The 24213-nt window shown below is 42.1% G+C and overlaps 2 protein-coding genes across 5 annotated transcripts in view; one reads left to right on the top strand and one right to left on the bottom strand.

Moving 5' to 3' along the window:
* Nucleotides 1–18275, top strand: part of ift80 (intraflagellar transport 80 homolog (Chlamydomonas)) — a 40708-nt gene extending 22433 nt beyond the window's left edge. For 2 of the 4 annotated variants that reach the window (XM_028574420.1, XM_028574421.1), the window contains exons 10-21: nucleotides 6484–6663; nucleotides 8225–8343; nucleotides 9670–9744; nucleotides 10287–10450; nucleotides 10541–10605; nucleotides 12620–12755; nucleotides 12880–13027; nucleotides 14081–14252; nucleotides 15392–15481; nucleotides 15651–15823; nucleotides 16005–16128; nucleotides 16682–16792. In XM_028574420.1, coding sequence (XP_028430221.1) covers nucleotides 6484–6663; nucleotides 8225–8343; nucleotides 9670–9744; nucleotides 10287–10450; nucleotides 10541–10605; nucleotides 12620–12755; nucleotides 12880–13027; nucleotides 14081–14252; nucleotides 15392–15481; nucleotides 15651–15823; nucleotides 16005–16128; nucleotides 16682–16792 — 1557 coding nt within the window. Of the gene's footprint in view, nucleotides 1–6483; nucleotides 6664–8224; nucleotides 8344–9669; nucleotides 9745–10286; nucleotides 10451–10540; nucleotides 10606–12619; nucleotides 12756–12879; nucleotides 13028–14080; nucleotides 14253–15391; nucleotides 15482–15650; nucleotides 15824–16004; nucleotides 16129–16681 lie in introns of all 4 variants that reach the window. The other 2 variants (XR_003692268.1, XM_028574419.1) reach the window with 2 other exon arrangements.
* Nucleotides 18276–20303: 2028 nt separating this feature from the next.
* On the bottom strand, nucleotides 20304–21890 carry c15h3orf80 (chromosome 15 C3orf80 homolog). The gene has a single exon (XM_028574526.1). The coding sequence runs from the start codon at nucleotides 21689–21691 to the stop codon at nucleotides 21032–21034; it is 660 nt and encodes a 219-aa protein (XP_028430327.1). The 5' UTR covers nucleotides 21692–21890; the 3' UTR covers nucleotides 20304–21031.
* Between the last annotated feature and the right edge of the window lie 2323 nt (nucleotides 21891–24213).

The raw sequence follows: 24213 nt of genomic DNA, 5'->3' as shown, positions 1-24213 counted from the left end.
TAGCAGCTGCATAAAATGCAGGTTTTTAGCAGGGTCACTGACTCAGGTTGACCCATTAACACTAATGGCGGGTACATGTTTTTCCTAGATGCTTACTTCAGTGTGACAGGAGTGTCAGATGAAGGTCTAGAAAATCATAGAAAGTCTGGAACTCTCATGCCCCCTCTTCTGATTAGCATGTTGTTGACTTGTATTAGGACTGGGGGGGCAGAGCAGAGAGCGGTCAGGGCAGACATATTTAATGCTTGTGAAGTAATGGGGCTGAATCAGCAGATAGCTCCACTGGGAGCCATTAGTCCAGACATGTGTCATTAACCCTTTCCCTGGCCCAAGCTCCACCCCCACCCACCCCCACTCCACTCAGAGCGGGCCATGAAGTCCAAAGCACTGTTTCAGGTAGTGCAGATAGAGAGAGGGGGGAGGGGTAAACTAATGGCATAGATACACATTTCCATTTTCTCCTTTAACTTTATCTAGTATTTCCCCTGCTCCCCTTTAACTCTCTGTATTTCTCTTTTTCAGCGCTTTGTTTTCAAGATAGCTTTGCTTATTCTGTGCGTGTCGTTTCAGTCAGTATTTTATATACCAGGCAAAATAAGGGTGTTTGCTAAAGTTAAAGTTGTGCTCCACTAAAAATCTCATCTATTTAATATACTCACACCCTATAGCCTTTAAAGGTGGATGTAAAAGGAGGAGTATATCGGCTGTGGTCTGCATCTTGTCACTTACAATAGATTCTAATGATGATGAGCAATGAAAATGTCCACTGAAACTTCTTATACCACTTCATACAGCAAATGCACATCTTTGCTATCCAGCTGCATGTGCAATATGTTCCAAACACTCATATTTTGGCCAGAATACGTTTAAATACACAGCTTCTATTTGTAGTTGGTGAATTAAGTAGCTTGTGACAACCGGAAAAAAGTACATCGTGCAAGGTACAAACTTGATACTTTGACTTTTTTATACTTTCTTTCTGCCATGAAAAGATGTCATTATTGGAATGCATGGTAACCTACATAATGTAAGCTGAACACAGCTGCTGTTCGGTGGAAAAGACCAAACTTTCAACTTTCAGCAGCCCCCTTTCAAGCCTATAGGGAATGAGTATTTCATAATAAATAGACGGGTGGAGGAACACTTTAATTGTGAGGTTTTTTTTTTTTTTTTTTTTTTTTTTTTTTAAAAGACAAGAAACAAGTGAAAAGAGTAACAGGGCAGAGTTAGTTGTACCTATATAGAGAGGAGGACATTTTTTTACATAACCTTTTTGCAGGCCTCCCCATGTTGGCTGAGGCTGCAGGGCAACAATAGAAAGAAGGGGCAGGCCCACAACACCTGCCAGTCTTAATGGTAAACATATGTTGAGAAATGCAGGAGGAAGGGAGGAGGGAGAGGAGCACTCTCCTTAAAGAGGCTCTAAATAGGCTGTGTGTTCGTAGATTGGCTGTGTTTTTTTTGGGTGCGTGCATGCTTGTGTGTGTGTGCAAATGTGCCGTTGTCTGCAGAACTGTCAGCATGTCTGTGTGGGCCTCTGGTAGCAGGGCCGTTTCTGAACATTTTGGGGCCCTATGCAACATTTTGCCATAGCCACCCCCTTGGCCATGGCAACCCTGAATTAAAATGAATCACTTGGCATACTTTTGTTTTCTATATTATATGGCGGCGCACTGGATGGAGGATGAGTGGGTTGTGGTTTGTTTGTGCATGAATATCTGAGGTAGCTTGCAGCTGTTGAGTTGATGGACCTGGAATTTCTTCATGTCCTGTTGGGTGAACTGGTGGTGCACTTGATGGCTAATACTGTAAGTATGTAAAGTAACTCAGGTGGTTTCAGGCTGTTGATGTGTACCTGGGGAATCTGAATCTGGATCAATTGATATAAAAGATAAAGAAAATGTATAATTAAATCACTGTATGAAATCAATTACTGTACAATAGCATGTTGTAGGAGCCATTTGTTTTGGTTAATCTGTTATTTTTCTGTATCCTGCCATCTGGTGGCTAAATTTGTTATAGCTTTCTTAATTAGTAGACCAAGACCTGAAGTCACTTGTAGTTAGAATATCCCCAGCCTGGCGTCTTTGTGGAAGTGATACATGGTGGTGTCACTACAGTATTAATGTTGGATCATGCCAAATTTCATCGCTGTGTGTCAAAACGTCCACAAGGTTTGGTAGGTCCTGCTACAGTAGGTGTCTCCAGGACCACATTTTGCCGTGATGACACACACACACACACAAACGGACTCACAAGGTGAAAAAACTACCAGCGTCGCTGTCGCTTCTGGTAATTAAAAACTCCACAGCACGTGGCGCCCTCTTGGCTCATAATGCCTATAGGGAGAAACAGCCCTGTAGGTTGCAGATAGATTGTGGATTATCACTTTGGTCTTCCCCTGAATCAAAACCAAAAATCTGGATAGTAACACTGCCAGCCAAATATGGTGAAGGATGGTAGAGCAGCGTTATTAAATTACTCTGTGCGGTACTACTGCATCCCACAGGGTAATTTTACCAGTTCAGCACTCCAGGGTTTGTCACCTACATGCAACCAACGTCTGTGCGTCTGAGTCACATTAACACACGCATGTCATCACACACAGGATGCATGTGTGGGTGTTTTGCTTGTTGCTCAGAGAGATCATCGTGTTTGACTACCAGCCTTGGTCTCCTGCCACGTCTTTGACACAAGTATAAGTGTGTGTGTGTGTGTGTGTGTGTGTGTGTGTGTGTGTGTGTGTGTGTGTGTGTGTGTGTGTGTGTGTGTGTGTGTTTCTGTCTGAATTGTAGTGTGTACCTAGACTTGCATGTACAGCCATACATTGCTGCTATATGTACATACGTAGTCTGTGTGTATAAGCTCATTGTACGTTTGAGAGGTCTCCCCCTCTCTCCCCCAGAGCTCATGACTACACGTCATGTCTGCCACCTTCTCTCTGGCCACAAAGCTGCCCATTATGGATAGACAGGGTTCAGTGACCAGAGAGTGGACTCCAGCTACATGAAGGCCCAGGCCCACCTCTCACAGCCCCTCCTAAAGCTTCATTTTGGCCTTTATAGACTCTTTCTGCTTGTCTGCTTGCTCTTTCATCTTGCTGTGTAATATCTTACTAATCTTCAATCACCTTCCAGCCTTTTCTGGTAGCGTTTTCAGTATCCAGTAGAGTTCCACCCCTTTTGGCTGCAATAAAGCCAGTTGCCAAATCTACTGCCACTGACTGATTCACCTCCTCCTGCTGCTCTTCCGTTTCCCTGTCTCCTCCATTCCTGCTATCGTCGTCATAATCCATTCCCACACCCACCTATTTTCCATCAGCCTAACATCCTTTTAAAAAAAAATCTGAAAACACTAGTCTGGCTTTGGGGTGTTAAAAAAGAGAAATAAATAGCATTTCCAGAATGATTACATACGTCTGCTTAGACATCGTCAACTACTATGTAGCAGAAATGTGCTTATTATAGATGCCGATTACACAATACAGGTGTTGTCAATGGTAAGTGGACTGCATTTATATAGCGTCTTTATACCTTACCGGACAAAGCGCTTTACAATTTGCCTCTCATTCACCCATTCACACACACATACAGCTGAGCTGCCGTGTAGACGCTGGCCTGCCCATCAGGGGCAACTTGGGGTTTAGTGTCTTGCTCAAGGACACTTTAACAAGCGGACAGGAGGCCAACCTTGTGATTAAAGGACAACCCACTCTACCTCCTGAGCCACAGCCACCCCTGTATGTATTGTATGTTTGTTGTAAGACACTATTGCTAACATAAAATAGTTATAGTAATAGTTAGTTAATCAACGGTCTCAGTGTAGTCACAAATTGTGTTTGGCTACACTGAAACAAAATGATCAATTACGGAGAGTTCGATGGGAATAAATCAGAAGTTCAACATGCTAAAACCAAGCAAAGTAACTAGGATGTGCTTGTCCTATGTCTACAAGATGATTCTCTTGTCTTTGTATTTTTTTTTTATTGAAGAACTAAATGATAAAGTTTTTCTCCTTACCAGTTTCTTGTTAGTTTATTTATTTTATAGTTTATTTGTCAGGGACCATGCACAGTTAAGGCCCTGTACCAGAGTTAGCTATACAGCTAATTTAGGTAGAACATCTACACTCTTCACCAGTAAGGAGAGAGGGAATAAATGAAAGAAAGGTAAATCAAAGAAGGAGAGATGCAGGGATTTTGTATGCTGCTCTGGAAAAGGTTTTCGTGTCCCGGGTTTCTCCTCTGTTGGCCCAGTCGTTCCATCTCAGGAGAGCTATAGGAATCCCCATAGTCCCATAGTCAGACACTGGCTGACAACTCTGACAAGCCAGAGGATTTTCACCTCTTTTACACACATGCGCACACACACACACACACCTTCAAAACAGACATTGGACACTCATGAAAGGGAAAAAAAGTGAACTCACTTATTTCATCCTGTCTACACACACATTAATTACTCTGATGTAGTGTGATCCTATTTTCTTCCATTCTTACAATTACTGTTTTTAATCTGTCTTCGTCTCATCGATACTTTCTTTCACACACACATGCACAAACAACATAAACACAGACACGCATGTACTGCACACACACAAAGACAACCCCCGCTTCCAACACACACACACACACACACACTAGAAGGAGTCAAATGGCTCAATGTGTTAAAAGCATTAGGTAAGCATGGATCCAGCTGTGCCCCTCTAGCCAATATCATGTGTCCTGCTTCATTACAGTCTGGTGTATACATTCAGCTCTATCTCTGACCCTCCATCTATCTATCCCTCTCTCCTCCATTCCTATCCTCTCCTTTCCCCCTGGAGTGCTTTAACACAGAGCAAGCCATCTCAAGATGTTAGCTGAAGAATAGATGAGCTCTCTCAGCTTTGGAAAAGAGAAAAAATAATCTACATATAAAGAATATATTTTAAAGAAAGGCAGGCTAATTCCGGTTTCAGGATTTATAAGTAAGGGAGCGTGGAGCTGCAAAAATCAAAGCGAGAATTCAGGGAAAAGAAGGTAAATAGCAATTAATTTCACATTAACAAACTGTCTCCTGTCCGCATGACTGTACAGCTCTTGTTTTTTCCCGCAACTATTTTGGGTCCTGATATGAAATTAACTGCTGGGAGGGTGCTGACCACAACCAGCTGAACTGTGTGTGTATAAGGCAGACAGATCAGGAAGAGGGTGAGAGATCCAAGCAGCAGGGCCTGTAACCTGTAGCCTGCCGACTGTTACCTCACGCCACACCTCACATCCTGCAGCTGCATGTGTATGAGGCAGCGAACACACTGAGGCCTTTTCTCCAAACTTCACCGCAGCACTTGGCCTGCTGCACCACACTTGTCTCCATCGCAGGCAGCGCTAGGCTAACATTAGCACTTTTCTCCCTTTGTAAGCAGTTTACTATGTGAATGCATGTATCTGTGTGAAAGATCACAGCTGACTCAGATCAGTCAGCCACTTGCGCTTAAGGCATGAGTGAGATCAGAGGATGACATGGGTTGACGGTGGTGGTGGTGGGTGGGAGGTATTGGGTGAGATAGTCGGCAGTAGTTATAACAGAAAGATCGCAGTAGTGCACAGTGGACCACAACAAATGATATTTGGAGGAGATGGAAACTTATTTAGTGTACCTTACTCGGCTAATCAGAAAACGGCTCAACTGCTGGTGGATCCAGACTGTCTGAACTGATTTGTGGTTTTTTTGTAGTAATACTCCACAGAAGACTTGAGGGACAGGGGTGTGGAAATGCAGTAGAGAGAGATGGAAAAAGTACTGGAAACAGAAAAAAATAAAGGGATTACATAGAGAAAAGGGAAAAAGAGAAAAAAAAAATGTGAGAGGTGTTCTTGTCTTAGATACTGTAAAGGGATGCATATTTCTCGGCTGTGTCTTTCACCATCACTGACTGTCATCAACAGTGCAGAGTCTGGCTGATGCAGCACAGCAAACATGGAGAAATAAAAGATCCTCTTTCTATTACTTAGTCCCTGTCCCCATTAAGCTCTACCTCTTTTTAAACCTTTTCTTATAAAAAGAAGGGAGAGGTCTTGTTAATCAGTTTTTGGCTTCAGTTTGTGGGCTCGTATATAAACCCTCCCCTTCCCTTCCCATGCCCCCCCCCCCCCCTCCACCCGTGTATGTAATAGATGAGGATAGCAGAGCGTATGTTTACGAGCGCGAGTGCTGGACTTGGCAGGGCCGAGCGCTACTTTAGTGTCTCACAGTTCATCACAGCTCAATGACTGACTGGGCCCCTGTCTTTCTAGCAGAGTTTACATTATGTGCATACGCACTCACTCATACATAAATCCTGACTCTCACAGCTTCTCTTCTCTAAACTTCTCAATGTTTCTAGTTCCTAAGCTGCCCCCCAGGTAATTGTTTAAGGTTGTAGATAAATATCTGTAGCCATTAACCATATATTGTTCTCTATCGCCCATCTCTTTCTCTTTCCCCATGCCCCTCCCTCCAGTGGTCCTATGCGTTGGAGAAGCCCAACACAGGCAGTGTGTTCAGCTTGGCCTGGTCTGCAGACGGCACCCAGCTGGCTGGGGCCTGCGGCAACGGGCATGTCATCTTTGCCCATGTGGTGGAGCAGCATTGGGAGTGGAAGAACTTTGTGATCACCCTTACCAAGAGGAGAACTATGCAGGTAAAAAGAGTTTGAGGACCACAATGGAAATAAGTCCTGGACCTTATTGTGTTTTTAACCTTGATTGTATTTGATGTCTTGTTATCATGTGGAAGGCATTCTTGTTACAATTAAATAAATCCAATCAAATCAAAGAGAGCCACACACAAATTCACGTTTATGCTTTAACCTTAAAGAAAGTCAATTAAGACTTGTCTCCGAACCCAGTGACTCATGACTGTCATTGTGAAGTTTTAGTTTATTTGATGAAAAAAGAAGTGATGAAAGACTGATAATATACAAAGCAATAACAGAAACAGAACGAATAGAAATACATTATTAGTAAATTTCAGCTAAACAAACAGCGCAGGTATATGCTTAAAGAATCACGCTGGAAGGCCATCTTGATTCCTGGTCCGTCATAAAAGTTATGGTTTTACACATTGAAGGTGTCTTTAAGGGTTATCAAACAAATATCACTGAAAATCAGTGTGTTTGTGAGGAAAGATAATGGATGTAATGTCAGCATAGCAAGAGAATCGAAAAGTACTGCAATGCCATGGGCAGACCGTCAACAGGGGAGTGAATATGCTATGCAGAGGAGCAAATACTTCAGTAGGACCCTCCCAGTGTGCCAGTGTGCGGCCCTGCGATGACAATCACAAGCCTGTCTAGCTGCCTCTCTCGCTCCCCCAGTCTCTACTGTTTAAAGTCATGCCAACCACAAGGTAGCGTTTACATGCGGTTAACACACCCAAATGTACATATACATACACACTTGTATACTTCCAGACAGGGATACACACGCACACCTACAGATACAAGGTCACGCACATGCATGCGTGCCACTGCCAACACACATGCACTCATTTGCCATAGACATCTTTACCAAGTGCAGTTTGTGTAAACCAAACAAAGTCGGGTCATCAGCCATTTATTTTCAGCCTTGCAGGCACTTTTTTGTCTCCCTCCTCCCCCTCTCCTCCTCGCAGTCCTTTTTAAAAGTGCACATCTGCCAGTGGTTTGTGAATCAGCCAGCTAAATTTACCACCTTGCGGTCAAATGTTTTTTATTCCTGGTTGTGTTGCATGTAAATTTGGCGTGCTGGAGGGAGCAGATGAGGAAGATTTGTAAAGCTGTAAAAATAACCCCACCTTTCACCTGGTGCTGGAAAAGGCCTTTTCATTCATTCACAGAGAGAGCTGAAGGGAAGTATTTATCTATGCAGGTGAAAAAAGCAGTAGCAACCACCGCACGCACACACTTGAATCAGTAAAAACTGCCTTCTCCGACCACAGTTGCCCTACATATACTTGGACATACTGGAGACTGTTTCCAGTATATAATAAGAATAAATACAGTCTAATGTGTACGTGACTGTGTTCACCCCTCTGTTGGTGAAGCCAGTGTCTCCCTTTTTGTTGTTTGAGTCTTTAAATGTAAAGTGTTTGTTCAGTAGTATAAAGTTTATGCCCGTTCAGTCAGTTCTGAGAGATTTATTCATCTCTACTCTCTTTTTTTTATTTTTTTTTTTAACTGAACTCATCTTCTTTTCCTCCTCTCATTTCCTGTTTTTTCTCAGGTGAGGAATGTGATGAACGATGCAGTGGATGTACTGGAGTTTCGGGATAGAGTCATAAAAACATCTCTGGCATACGGTCACCTAGTGGTCGCCACTTCCCTCCAGTGCTATGTCTACAAGTCAGTAGCCCACTCCTTCTTTGCTTGTCTCCTGTGGTCCCCTATTCACACTGGACTGAACATTCTCATTTTGTCTTATTCACATGCTCATCTTTTACATCTATTGGCCAAATCCATCCTGAGGATAATCTTCAGATCCAACTGAAATATACTGAGAGTCCATGCTGTGTAGCTAGATAAGCCTCTGAAAGTTGCACCTAAAATTTGGTCAAAGAATGATGGTGATAAAAAACAACTTCAACTGCGTCTTACTAAAATGCAGATTCTTTTTTTCAGACTCAAATTTTGTATTAAGTTTCAATTTTTACAGCAAACAAACAAGCAAAATCAAAACACACAACTGTATTGTGTTGGTAACGAAACATCAGTGAGGGCACTAAAATAAAAAAAAAAGACAGAACCATGCTTTAAAAAAAATAAAATAAAAATACAATAGAATAGACAGTCCATGACGAGAAAAATTAGACCAAGCACGACATGTCAAGCAGACCTTCCAGGAGACCACCAAAACACTGCTGTGTACCCATTCATTGTCCAATGTGAGGTTGAGGTAGTCCAACAAACAGACCCCTGCATTGCACCCAGACCACTTCCACCCTCAATTCCATGATAGCTCCCCAGGAACAGGCCACAATGATCAGAGTGTATACACATAGCTTCTAGCAACCATGTAATGAATACAATCTTAAAAACACTCCCCATTTCTCATTATATTTATCAATGTCATTTATTATACTATAGGATATTCTTTCAAAAGCCGCTACTTTGCCTAGCTCTGTAAGCCAGTCTTGAAACAGCGGTACTTCTGCATCTTTCCACTTCCTCATTATCATCTGTTTGCCAATCATTATACTTGTCTGAATCCAATTTGCTGGGGGTTTTACAATATGGGCCATGGGCTTAGGGTTGCCTAATATGTAAAGACTGGGGCTAAAATGCTGATTCTTACTAGGTTAATGTTATCAGATGACCTCTGTGTAGGTTTAAAAAAAATGGTAGGTTCATCATGTCATTTTTTATTTTTCACTTGGCAGGATTAAGAACACAGACTGCCAAGTCACTTTTTACAAATGACAGGAGGACTTTGCAAAAAAGTTTGAAGTCTGTGTCAGGGCATTTTTTGTTCAACTCTATTTCTTTAATTATCATTTTTGTCAGTATGTTTCTATCACTGCACTCTTCATGCTCTATCTGTATGTTTATCCCCTCTAATTTCATTGACATTTTTTTGTGTTGGTCTTCTCACCTCTGCACATATGTCAGATTTAGCACTGTGTTATTAGAGGGCTGCGTTTTCATAGATTTTGCCGTTTGCGTTTGTGCCAGCTCAAGAAACTGGAACACTCCCCTCATCTTTGACCTGAAGGAGGGAACAGTGAGCCTCATCCTGCAAGCAGAAAAGTGAGTCTCTCTATTCCAGGAGCAGTGCAACAAGAGAGAGAACAGGCTGTTGGATTGTCTATCAGCTTCTCTAATGCTTCATTGCTCCACCCAGCACAGGGTTCTGCCCTGTCATACAATAAGACCGAGAGTGAAACCATGGGGGAAATTAAATTAGTATGGAGCAGCTCTTGTTAAATAGATTACTGGGCATTCTGAAATCACAGTTGAGTTGGATGAGTCTTGCTGCGTAAGTCAATGCTGTGTTAATGTGCATGACATATCTAAATGATCTGCTTGTGTCAGTTGATTAACTGTTGTAGACTCTTTAACATCTACTGTATCATATATCCTTACTTGTTCCCCTTCTTCCTTCTCCATGCCATCTCACCTGCCTGCAAAAAAACATATATATATATATATATATATATATATATATATATATATATATATATATATATATATATATTTTTTTTTTTGCATATATATATATATATATATATATATATATAGTACACTTACTCCGCTCTTATCTACTGTATTCTGCTGTCTCCCCCACCCAGACATTTTCTGCTAGTGGATGGAGCAGGCTTGTATATATTCTCATACGAGGGTCGATTGATATCCTCCCCCAAGTTCCCGGGTATGAGAGCTGACATCCTAAATGCCCAAGGTGTCTCAGTTAGTAACGACACCATCGCCATCCGAGACAAGAGTGATGAAAAAGGTGAGGTGGCTGCTGTCACCACTAACATTCTATGAATAAGATGGACTGTGCTTTTACAAAAGCTTGTTCTCTTGACATTCTCCTCACCAGTCATCCTTCTCTTTGACGGCCTGACCGGGAAAGCCCTCGGCGATGGCAAGCCTTTGACTCACAAGGTGGGTAACCCCTTTGCCCGTATATTTATTCAAGTGTTTCATCAACAAGGAAGTGCTCCGATCCCATTGTTCATTGCACCGCATTGTGTAGATTGATATGCTGTCCGGCATCACCTTTCACCTACATTATAGCAAATGTCTGACCAGTTTCATGATTTAATATAGAGCGTGAAGGACTGACAGAGCTGGAAGAAAATGAAAGACTTTCTGCTACAACATTCACTGCTAATTAGATCAGTTCTACGGCACAGCGCTGGGATCAGCTGGTCATGTTACTGGTGTTAAAATAGTCACGGTGACTAGTCCGAATGTGCTAGTGTATTGTGTTTTATTATGTGTTTATAACAATATGAAATTATAACAACCTGCCTGAGTGTTAGTATAATATTTCTTCATGCACAGTGAAGACTCATTTGGTTAGTTCCACTGTAGTCTATATCGATGACGTTCCACGTCCAGGATTGTTCAGGTGCTGCTGGAAATTTCGCTGGCCCTTTTTTTAGGCCGGATGTCCATTACCTTCCACTTTCTTTGTGTTGGCATTCTAAACTCCGTTGGATTTCTGAGGACTATGGTTAACTGCTCCTCAGATCTCTGCAGGGTAAATCCACATAGCTAGCTAGACTATCTGTCCAATCTCAGTTTTCTGTTGCACGACTAAAACAACCTTTGAACGTACACGTTTCACCAAAACTAGTTCCTTTCCGAGGCTATTTTGCGGAGGCACCGTTGCTCTGTATGGTGCTTAGCGCCGCCCAACACGATTGTGATTGGTTTAAAGACAAGCCAATAAACCAGAGCATGTTTTTCCCCTCCCGGAATGCTGTGTGAATTAGCCAGACCCAGCGCTGTGGAGGAAGGTCTGGCAAAGCGAGACTAGTTACACTATTATACACAGCCCAGGCATTTATGACATGGACTTATTATTGTGGAGAAAGCTAATTATTTCAAATTATATTTTCAATACCATATGTATTATTTATTTTTACATAGTCGGGTGAAAGATGTTTAACAATCAGATTCGACAAAGAAAACGTCAGCTGGTTGTTTGTGAGGAATGTAATAAATGTTAATAACTTATAACCTGCATCATCAAACTGATAAGGTGGCATCAGAGCTCTTGATACTTCTCACCATAGAAACAGCGACTGCAACACACACTAAACTAGTTACTAACATAATTTTGCACCAAAATTGCCTTTTTTTTAATCCAATATCTGTGGTGGTGTCAGGCCATACGACCTCCTCAAAATTGTGCACCTTTTGTATTTGCTATAGCCAGCAATAGCATTTTTCCCTAAATGTGTATACTATAATACTTGCGTTAGCTAGAACCCGCCTGCGCTATAAGATTGATGCTGCTCCTTATTTTACATGTCTTCTACATAAATCATCTGATCAGGATGCAGATTTTTTTGCCTGTAACCTTTAAGCTTTAGTGGCTAATTGTTTTGGCCATGAGGATTCAACAGGCCACATTTCATCTAAATAGACTAAGGGGGAACAGTCTTTTCAGAGGGAGCGTCTGCGCTAAAGAATATACTAACCCATATCCAGAAGGGAGAGAGACAATAAAGGCACAAGAAGAGAATGGGGGAAGGGCTTTGGAGTCAAACTAAGAGGGAAAGAGACAAAAAGAAGGAAAGAATTAGATGAGAAGGAAAAGAAGTGGAGGTAACAGTAGTTACTGTTTGTCAGCATGGCTTTGTCTGCCAGTAGTCCACAGCTCCAAGACGCTGCACCGAAGCCAGCTGGCTCTGGACAAAAACACACACACACACACGCACACACACGCACACACGTTCGCTCACACACAAGTTCAGACACACACTCAATGTCTCTCTATCTCTCTCATATATGCACACACACACTTGGCAGAAAATTCTGTTGGGTCACGGTACAAACCGCTCTCTCCCTTTTCCTTTCTTTTCCTGATCTTTTGTCATCCCTCCATCATTCACTCAACTGTTCCCTCTTACCTTGTGTGCTTGTGTGTGTCATTATTCATATGTAGCTGGAGGTGGTGGAGATAGCTCTGGACCAGTGTGGCCCATCCACTGAAAGGAAGATTGCCCTGATAGACAAGAACCGTGATCTTTACTTGACCTCTGTGCGTCATCTGGGGCGAGAACCAAAAATCTGCAAAATTGGTGAGATAGGGAGGAGGGAACTCACTTGGGAAGATGTTTAGTGACTCTCTTTGTTTTTACACACAAGTGTAGCTAACATTGGATGAACATGATTGTTGTGTGTGTGCTCCTGTGTGTCCTGTAGGTAGCATGGTTCACAGTATGGCATGGAATGATGCTGCTAACATCCTGTGTGGAATCCAAGACAACCAGTTCACAGTGTGGTACTACCCGAGTGCTGTCTTCACTGACAAGGAACTGCTGCCAAAAACGCTGTACATAAAAGATGGCAGGTAGACATGTGCAGTCCTTTCCTTTCACTTATTTACTGGCATTTTATCATAAACGGCTAAGAAAGAAGGAGGAGCCAAGAAGAGCGATAGACCACAACACATAGCCCTTTAGGTACTCTTTTTTATTTTTATTTTTTTTGCCAGCAGCTGTCAGACTGTACAATGCTTCCTGCCCATTACAGGAGGAGCCTCAGTCAGAGTGCCTGCACTGTCTTTACAGGCGATTCAGGACTACTTTTGTCTCTGCTACAGTAATCGGAACATTTGGTCACACAGTTTTGTTTTTATGGCTTGCTGTTGTTCATTTTTACTCTTCCAATGCTGAATCATACTTTTTTTTCAGACATACATTTGCTCTTAATAGGATCAAGTTGTGCAACTGTAGGTTGCTTATGGTCACACAATCTTAGTTTGAGTTTCTATTTTTCAGTTTGGTTTTTTTTTGTTTTGCTTTTACTGTTTTGGTGCTGCAGCAGCCAGATTTGATCATGGGAGTCATTAAAAGTTTGTTTTTATGCAATGTGCATATGGGGAACACTAGATACCAAGTGGCAAGAGCTAATACAGGCTAATACAGGTTGAACCAAGTACAGTGCAAGTTACAAAGACAGCACTGTCAGTATGTCAGTTCAGCTAAATTGCAAATGTGATGGGCTGCCACAAATTGCTCTTTGTATTAGAAATTCTGACATGCACACATATGCAAACTGGAAAAAAAACTGCATGGTCAATAAGTTTATTAATAAGTAATTAGCACAATCCATTATCCTCCAACACATGTTCAAATGTTAACTTAGGTATAACATATAGCATTACCCTTGCCCTATATGCAGTATATGTGATTGAACAGTCAGCCTTTTTCCCCCAGATGAGCGTTCATACTTTTTCACACAGCCACTATCAATACTTGCTAACAGGCAAACACTGAAAACTTTCCTTGCTGGCTTTTCTGTGATAGAAAATCTCTGAGGATGTGTTTTAATGTTTTGTTAACTCTGTGTGTGTGTGTGTGTGTGTGTGTGTGTGTGTGTGTGTGTGTGCGTGCGTGCAAAGTGAGTTCAGCCATGCACCCCATATTCTGAGCTATGTTGGCACCAAGGTGACGTTACGCCAAGGGGACGGTTCACTGGTGTACAGCTGTGTGCCTCCGTACCCAGCCCTCCTGCACGAATACAGCACCTCTGCCCGCTGGGAGGATGCGCTGCGCCTCTGCCGCTTCGCCAAGGTAAGATACCAGCATATCTCTGTTAATATTTACTAATTGTGCCAGTGAAGAAATGTTCAAGCTGCTGTGACGTCATTCAGGTCTTAGTGTGTTTGTATACCCATTTCTTGTAAGATACCCAAACAAAATCACACTGTGCATTACTTCTTAGCATAACATTTCTTCTCTTTTCCATTTGTGTTTAGACCAAAAACATAGTGTGACATATCCCGCAGTCTAGGGCTCTGGCACAGTCCAGGTTCCTGTGGTGTGTGTTGCACGCACACATGCACGCATGTATGTATATATTTATGAAAGAGAGCAAGACAGAGTCTGAAATGAGAAGGTAGTAAACAGGTTTATGGGACCAGACCAGCAGGCTTTAATTAGCCTTCAATTAGCCTGGTGACACCATTTACCGGATTTAGCCCCCATAGACCTCACTCATAAAGACACACTCCACTATATGCATGTGTAAACTCTCCACATGCATATCCACACACACATACGCTGAATGCAGTGTTGGGACTGTGTCTTTGCTTGGGCGATGATGCAATAACCACGTTCCTGGAGAAGTGGACAGCTAGTAGCAAGAGGAGGGTGGGACAGAAGGAGCGGAGAGAGAGAGAGAGAGAGAGAGAGAGAGAGAGAGAGAGAGAGAGAGAGAGAGAGAGAGAGAGAGAGAGAGAGAGAGAGAGAGAGAGAGAGAGAGAGAGGCGGTTTTAAGAGCTTTTTTTCTCCCCTCGACTTCTGGTAAGAGTTTGGTGGAATCACGGCTTTTCCCAGAATCGCAGTCGTTGTCAGTAAGCCCTGACCTGATAGGAGTTGACACATATAATAGTTTAGAGCCATTACACAAACAGGCATACATAACATACAAGAGTGTGACATTCATAATCTTACTATGATACAGGCACACCAAAGGAAGATGTTCCAGCAGTGGTTTCCTATTAGAGCGGTTTGTCTTGTCGTGATTGATTTAAGGGGGAATTACAGAGTGGTGACTCCAGTGTAAGTTTGCTCAACTGTTGGCCAATTGGTGGTTAAGGCTTCATTTTAATGAATGCAGCTGCATAGAATAAAGTGGTGACACATTTGTTTAAATCCATTGATCTTGTGTATGGAAAGATGCTCACTGCCTCTGCTCCCCACATCTACAGGACCAATCTTTGTGGGCCTGTCTTGCTGGTATGGCAATGGCAAACAGGGAGCTGAACACGGCCGAGATGGCCTATGCTGCCGTTGGAGAGGTAAGGGCATTAGTTAAGGGCTAATTCAATTGAATTTATAGTCAAATCTTACAACAGAAGTACACACACACACACACACACACACAATGTTAGTGTGTTAGTCAACGATTTAATTAAAGAGTTAATTAAAAAGTATTATATTCACAATCCTCTCCTTTTCTCGTTTCAGTTACCTAGGGTGCAGTACATCAACTTCATAAAGGAGCAGCCATCTAAGGAGTCGTCTCTGGCCCACATGCTGATGTTCAGCGGTCAGGTCCAGGAGGCTGAGGCCATACTGTTACAAGCTGGTCTCATCTACCAGGCCATACGAGTCAGCATTGACCTTTTCAACTGGGAGAGGTACAACTCAAGTGTTTGTGTGAAAGTGTGTACAAATGTACAGCTGGAAGGAGAGATAAGTCATTTTGGAGGATGCCTCGTAAGGCTCTCACTCAAAATGAGGTTTAGGTGAGAGTTAGGAGGAAGCATGTTTGTCCGTACAGGATGGATGTGTATCTGCATCTTGTCATCTTGTATCCAGGGCACTGGAGCTGGCAGTCAAACACAAGACTCATGTGGACACTGTGCTGGCCTATAGAGGGAAATTCCTACAGACATTTGGCAGGAAGGAGACCAATAAGAGATTCCTCCAGTACGCTGAAGGGGTAAGTTAGGATGGCACTGCACTGCATTAATTGATTTGGGGGACAATTACACTGGAAGCCTTTTTAGCAGTGGAGGGTGTCTTGTTCTAATTGTTTCCCTACGCTCTGCTTATACACTCATGAGTGCCTTCAGTTGCAAAACTCTGAGGGGATAAACACTCAATTTCACTTCAGCTTTTTCTCTGCTGTCGAAGCGGAAGAGCCCGCGGAACTAAACCAAAAATGGAGGAAAGCCTAGAAGTTGTTGTTGCTGTCTACTGCCGGAGCTGTTGAATCTTGGAGGAGCTTTAGTGGGATGTCGCTTACTTAAAAAAAAGCCTCACTCCAAACAGGATCAGAAGGGGAAAAGTATTAACCATACAAATAAAACTGATTTTCCATTTTATTTTATGATTAAAACACACCACACGTTTCAGGTATCCAGTGTGATCCCGGCCTTATCATGAAATGTGACTAATTTAGCTGCTTCGCTTTGTCAATCCCACACCGATCAAAGCAAAATACAGTGTCTTATCTAATTACGTCTCATCTTGTCTTTCTGTCTCTCTGCCAGGTTGAGGTGGACTGGGAGAAAATCCAGGCGAAGATTGAGATGGAGTTGTCTAAAGAGAGAGAGAAAGCTGCGAACGCCTCTTTGAGGAACAGCGTGGCCTCGCGACGTTAATGTTCTCTGAAGCATCCGCTTTTGCCGAAGTTGATTCCCATGTGTTTTTGACATTTGGTGAATATTAAGTGGTTTGGCTCGCCCTCAGAGTAATACAAATTGTCTGTACTTGAGGCGTAATGGCTACCATTAGTTACAAGTACATTAACTTCAAGTAAAAACAAATGGCAACATTTGGAGATGTGCAGATTAGTCGGCCATGAAGAATATGACACTTGACTTTGACTCTGACACAATATTGTAGCATATGCTGTGTAATGGAAAACATTTGCACAACACTGTCATTCTGTTACTGTGGGTGGATGATTTGACTTTGGATAAAAGTATCTATATTTCTCAGCAACAACACCATAATGAGCTTTCTGTCATATCGTCTTCTCAGTGATTTCAGTGTGTCAAGTTTAAAGTGGATTGTTATTTTCTTCCATTTGTCAAAATCAACTTGAAATACTCAGTCGTGCACAAATGTACTGCTTTGGTTTTTGTCAGCTATGTTGACTGACACTTGACTTTGTGTTTTTATATGGATAGATATTTTTTACAGTTTATATATTCAAAACTTTGCCTTCTGTAAACACTAAAAAGAATGTCAGTAAACTGTATATATTCAGCCAGAAATATCCTAAAATGCTTTCTCTATTTGTTTGTATTCCTTTAATATCTTGATGCTTCACTGGTTTTAAACAAAGGTCATAGAGTATCTTTGACATGTTTTTTTCAGCTTTGCACACGCACCCAGGAGGTATTTCTGGGTGCATTTGTTTTAGAGTCCAATATATCTACAGTATGTGCTTTTCTTTGAGTAATTTTTGTATTTCCTTTTCTGCTGAGGTGTGAAACCAACCGCTTGCCATCCAGTTCCACCCCCTGGTTGGCAGAAGGCCAGTACATCAGCAAACCATTATAGCCTATCTATCTCATATAGTGGCTCAGCAGGGACGAATGAGGGAGAAGATCTGTCTCAGGGCTCTCTGAAAAACACTGCTAGACCATATAACAATGATGTGGACAGATACTGTAGAAATTGATCCGCATTATCCCTGAAACTGTGAGTGGCCACAGATGAAACATCAGAGAAAACGGTAGATGTAGGAAAACCTATCAATGGGTTCATTCTCTCTTGCCGTTGCCTTTTTTTTTAGCTACTCCTCTCTCTGACTCACTGTCTTTTTCATATTTTACTCCCTGCCTCTGCTTTCTCTCCAAGCCTACTCACTGTGAGATACACCATAGTCATCCAGACCGAACGCCACTAATCTATGAAAAGACTTATCAGCGAGGAGTCAGGTTTCACATGCATTACCACTGAGAGAGGCCACACACATTGAAAAATAGAATAGAAATGAATTGTGTTGTATTCATACTTCCTCTTTCACTATACGATGCACACTGTACCCAATCTCAGTATGTGTGTGGGACGAGGACTTTTAGCATTTTGATAATGAAAATTTTTATTTATTAAACCTATGTTGTGTAATTCTTACCCGATTCTTCATTTTACACTAGACATTTTGATCCTCATCTGAAGATTAAGAATAGAAAAGTCACGTTTAGACTGCCAATCTTTAGACTTTTGATTCTCAGTGGTAGCTACTGAACAATAAACAGACTATGCAAGTATTTCATACTTTTGAAACTACACAGCACAAAATACCAAACAGAAACTGTACTCATATTAAACTGCAGAGCTTTATTTCCATATTCAATGACTTGCAAGGTCTCGTATATTAGATTGATGGCCAAACAATGCGGCTCCCTAATACACTTCCAAGATATAATGTAGAATTTATTTATTTATTTAAGGAGGATAATGCTCATTGATTTGACCTTTATAGTTGATCCATTATTTGGTCCAGTGAGTCATAGAATAACAGGATCATTGGTGCAGATTCTATGGTTGCTTGTGTGTGTGTGTGTGTGTGTGTGTGTGTGTGTGTGTGTGTGTGTGTGTGTGTGTGTGTGTGTGTGTGTCCGATTTATAATGTGGATTTTGGGGAAAAGAAAATCAACTATATCGCTGTCCTCTCCCTGCCAAGGGATGTCCTAGCTGTATGTTATCTGATTCAAGTTTCATGCTGGGAACTGTAGGTGACTGGTTATGCCCATTGTGCTCTCCTAAACCCACTGTTACAGCTTAGATATAGGAGCTGGTTCACAATGAACTGCGATGACTATAAAGGACAGAGTGAAACACAACATTCACACCTCTTATGGTGTGAGTACTCCTATACGGCTTCATGAATCTTAGGGTCACATACTCCATCTCATCAGTACCATCAGTGGGTTTTAAACATGGATGTTATGCTTTTAAGTGCAAACTGATAGATGGAAAGCCATCAGTGTTAACCATTGGCTCTGCCGTCATGGTCTGGCAGTATTGGATTACACACGCCACCACAATCACTCTCAGACTTTAAGTGTCTGTAGCATTAGAGGAGCTCAAGGTCTCTAATTGTGAAGTCTAGGTTTGCAGATACAGATGCTTCAGCAGCAACTTCTTCCATTTTTTAATAGCTATACTTGACAGAATTGATGTACTTATTAATAAATATTAATAATCTGTCCTTAAAGTATTTTTTTAAACAAAATTGTTAAAAAAAAAAAGTCACTTCTTCCAGTCTCTTAAATGGGGATCTTTGCGAGTTTTCTGACTGGTGTTTTTGACTGTTGGTCAGACAAAAGCTATTTGAAGATGTCATCTGGGACTCATGCTGGACATTTTTCACTTTTCTATGGAATTTTTGTAAACCAATGATAAATCACTGAAAAAGCTTGGCCATAACAAAATTCTCTTTGAAATGTACTTGTCTTCTGTTTTGCCCTGGGACTAATGATGTGCTCATATTACTTCAAGTCTGGGCTGGAGATATGATATGGCAAGTGTGACTGTTTACCACACGCCTGGATAATGTCAAAGCAAAGTGACACTGACAAATGAGCTTTTTCAAAATTATAACATAATTAGGCATTTTAATGGACAGTTAATGGCAAATACACATTTAGCTTTAATTCAGGTAAACAGGCCATTAAGCCTAATGTAATGAAGTGTGTGTGGTGTTAGCTTGGTTTTCAATTTCCAGCAGCAAAAGCAAAAGACACTATTATATGCAAATTAGCAGGGGACAGTTACACACTTGAGGTCGACATACAAGTCGATCTGAAGATATTCTCAGACCACTCTGCCAGAACAAAGAAAGACTGCCTCCTGTCTCTGTGTCACCCCTGTTTCCTGTAGATGTCCCTTTGTCTTTGTCCCATGTGCTTGGTCGGAGCTGTACATTGTTAGTTCTGCTTGGGGAAGCGGTTGTGATCTGGTATGACATGCTATCATCAAACACAACTTTGTGTCTTTGCTTACGCCATATCAGCATGCCAGCTGTAATATCTGCCATTGTTTTTACAGAATTCAGAACCTAGGAGACACTGACAGGCCTACACTAGCCTCTGGCAATAAGGCTCCCAGGATCAGAGCTTTTTTATTTATTTATTTATTTATTTTAAATGGCACTTGTCTGCTGTGGCTTCAGCTTTTGCAGTAGGCATATGAGACATGGCTCAGGTCTTAGATAAAATCCTCATCTGTTAGCCCCCCCACTGAAATGTGTAGGCTATACAGTATGTGCATGTGTGTGTGTGTCATTTTGAAGAAAATATTGCTTCCATGCTGATAAGATATAAATGAACTGGCTCTAAAGCTGTCTGATGAAAAATGTGTGCTGCAGAAAGTATTAAAATTGATATTCATCCCTTCATCCCTCTTTAGGACCGCATTTCAGGTTACTGAGGGGAATAAACTAAATATTCTTCTTTTTGGATGCAAATTGAATAAAGACTTAATAAAAGAAAAGCAGGTCTTTCAGGTCCAGCAGAATATTTAGCATCAAAACTAAGAAAGGACGAGAATTTGACAGAAGAAAAACTGTCTCACGGTGCCACTTAAGATTGAGGTGCTTAAGTAAAACTTAATGCGATTGTACCGGAGCCAAATTAGCTGTCTCTTATCACAAAGAGCGTCAATTTCAGCCGCCTTCGCTTTCTTCACAATCTCCAAGCGGTCATTTGCATACAAAAGGCGAGTAATCCTCCATAATCTTACAAAACACGTACATTTTCTCAGCCTCCTCTTTTATTCTAAACATTCAGGATTATAATTGCACTTGAGTTTATATCTCCGCAAGATAATTACCCTGATTATATTAAAATAAGAATGCTATATTGTCTCCGTGGCTTTGTCCAATCTCAGACAGAGTTCCGAGATGTCCGTGGGCTGTGTTGCGGTCCTGACACCTCCAGGACATCCCGTCTCTGGTCTCCGGCTCTCGGTCCCGCCGCTCTCACCCTGCCCTGACCGCCCCTCTCGTTTTCCGACAACAAGTTATCATCGGACCGGTCTCTGTGCATCTCCTGCATGCTTTCCTCATACGTGGGCAAATATTTGACTTCGTCGTATGCTGGCAGGTTCGGAGAGGCGAATTCCCTGAGGCTGTACTCGGGGTACCGGTCCAGCAGGGAGTCCTGGGACGCCGATGCGTGGCCGTGAAAGAGGGAGGGCTCCTCGCTGCGGTCGTTGTGCGGGTTCCGGCGGGGCCGCGGGCAGATGATCCGCTGGATGAAGTAGCCCATGGCGAAAAGCAGTAACAGGATCAGGATGCCCGACAGCTTCCGCGTAAACCAGCCTACGTTGTCGAAGAAGATGTGGATGGGGAGCTTGCAGCAGCGCACCGTGGAGCTGGCACTGCCGTTCAGGGTGACGATGGGCGGACAGCACTGGTGGCCATCGCCGCACTGGACCTCCCCGCAGTTCCGGAGGGCATGGCAAGCGGAGACCAGACACGCCGACAAAAAGGTGCCAGTGGTCCCGCACGTTGTCCTGTCGCCGCCCGGCAGACGGGACATCATTTCTGGGTCTCCCTGGTGGGAAGTAAATGCGCGCGTCGCGTCTCTCGTGCGTGCGATGTGTAACGTTGTAATGCTAAAAGTGCGTTCAGGTGTTCCTTCCAGCTGTGCACGGAAAGCGTGTAAGCTATCTAAGCTATCTCACAGCCACTGCAGCGAGGAGCGGGACAGCAGGTCAGGCCCCCCCGCTGAGGACGACCTGTCTGCTGTAGTGTGGGCGATAGGAGTGGAGCAACAGCAGTGCCTGTGATGGGGATCCTGAATAATCTTACATCATTATTACGTGAAGTCACTATAAATCCCAATATCGGTGCATGCCACAAATGAGGTCCCCATCATTTGACATTGTTACATTCAACCAGGTGAACTTTCCTGCCCAAGAGACTTGCGACCCCATCTAGGCTACTATATTCCATAGCAACAACCCCCTGTCAGATAAATGCAATGTTTGCTGCAGAGCCCCATGATTTATGTTATTTAGTGTAAGATTTAGTAGAGAATCCTGTACATTAAGGAGGGATGACAACCATGGATGGGAGAATGAGACATCCTTATAGTCACCATTCTGCACTGGTATTGCCATCCTTTAGCTACATAAAAGCAGCAACACTGCACTATAGAAATAGGCCTACTTAATTACAAGCAAACGTCCTGAAAATGTAATCGAAATACAAGTAAATACTATTAGCAAAATTCACTTTAAGTAAAGTTCTCATAGTGCAGGGAAATACTGTAGTTCACAAGAGTGTTAAAATATACAATACAATACAGTACTTGTTGGTAGTTAAATCTGTAGGCTAATAGTACCTCATATTAAGATCATCCTATGTAAAATTGAAATCTGTAAAGTAGCCTTACTAACTTAAACTGTCATATAGCCTACATAGTACAGTAGTGGAGTAAAAAGTATATTTGCATCTCAATCCAAAGTCGACAACATTTTGTACTGTAATTAAGTACAGTACTTGACTAAATCTACTGAAGAATCCCTGCAAATCCCGAGACTCCACTTCATGATCTATCATCTCCCAAAACCCATGGTTTAAACTTGCACCCTGTACTGAATTCTGCATGAACACGGTTTCCAGATGTAACCAGTAAGGGTGACTGGCCCTGATATAAGGCGCCAACAGATCCACCCCTCTCATAAAAAATGAATAGTCCTTGCAGTGTGGTTGTAATGGCCCCCTATTAGAAGAGTGTCTGGATTCACATTAGTCCAGCATCACCCTAGAGGACCATGTGTCTGCAGCATTAAAGAACATAACCATAAAACTTCATCTCCACTTTAAACGACAGTATCCTCGTCCAACGTGTTAATTTACACTAAAGATGTCTCTTTGGATAACTTCCAAGAATGACTCAGTAAACTGCTCTACAAGTACGGAATATTAATTAAACCAGTCTGCATAACTTGTTGTACTGCGAAACAGTGACTTTGAATACTATTCTACAATGGTTGTATAGATTGACCAAGGTCAGTTTAAAGGCCTGATGTCCTTATTGGATCTAAAAAATGTCCCAAGTGTCTTCACAGACTTTAGCTTGTTACTATATTTCAAATAAAGGGGATCGTAGTAATGACTTATGGCCTCCACAGTCTTTTGTCAAGTCCTCATGGTGTAAATCACGCAGGGAATCCTTTTAAATGGCAGGAACATTTCACCCCCTCCTGTCTTCATGTTACTCTTTGTCACTAATAGCCTGTATTCCTTTCTTTTCTAAACAAGGCCTAATGCACAATACACCAAATTGAATTACCGGAGCATTATGATGTGAAATTCAGTAGAAGGGTAACATCATGCAACCTAATTTATGCAGCATCATATTTCTTTCTGTAATCTGCCTCAATTAGGGAAATGTGATCTCAAGGCACCCTTCTAACCAAATAAACAAATACACAATCAATAGCCTGTGGGCAGTGGCTCTGAGAGAAACCTTTTCAGTTCCTTTGTTTTGAGGGCTTTCCCAGCACTTCTGCTGCTCAGTGGGCTCTTATTGACATGTATAGGGAACAACTGCTATTTTTAATCACAGCTCCTACTCTACAATGTCTGGAAAGTAGAAAAATGCTGCTCTCTTCACAGTATAGAAGAAAACGTGAGACCATTTGGCTTTTTAATCACAGCCAAATCAAACTCATGTAATCAACTATGAAGATAATATAAAACATTGAGATAACAAAGCTCTTTATTCATCCTGAAGACAATTGAAAGTGTAAATGAAAGCACGTAGCATTCAGTACTCTTTCCATTTTAATTTTTTTTTTCACTGATCAACAATATATCTAAATAAACTCCCTTCCTTTTCCTTGTCTTCTTTCTCTGACTATTTCTCCTCCTCATTCTGTTTCTATGCCAGCCCATCCTGCCTCTTTTTCCCTCTTTCGCTGAAACCCACCACAAAGCTCTTGTGTGAGTAAGATTGATTGAATACTCTTTTGATCTCTTTACCCATCTCTTTCCTGTTCTCCGTCCATCTAGGAGCAGCTTTCAGCAAACACATCAAACTAATTGGAGACCAAC

The sequence above is a fragment of the Perca flavescens genome, chromosome 3, assembly GCF_004354835.1.
Source record: "Perca flavescens isolate YP-PL-M2 chromosome 3, PFLA_1.0, whole genome shotgun sequence".
Taxonomy (NCBI): Eukaryota; Metazoa; Chordata; class Actinopteri; order Perciformes; family Percidae; genus Perca; species Perca flavescens.
The sequence above is the reverse complement of the archived record's forward strand: the minus strand, read 5'-3'. Positions and strand labels throughout refer to the sequence as shown.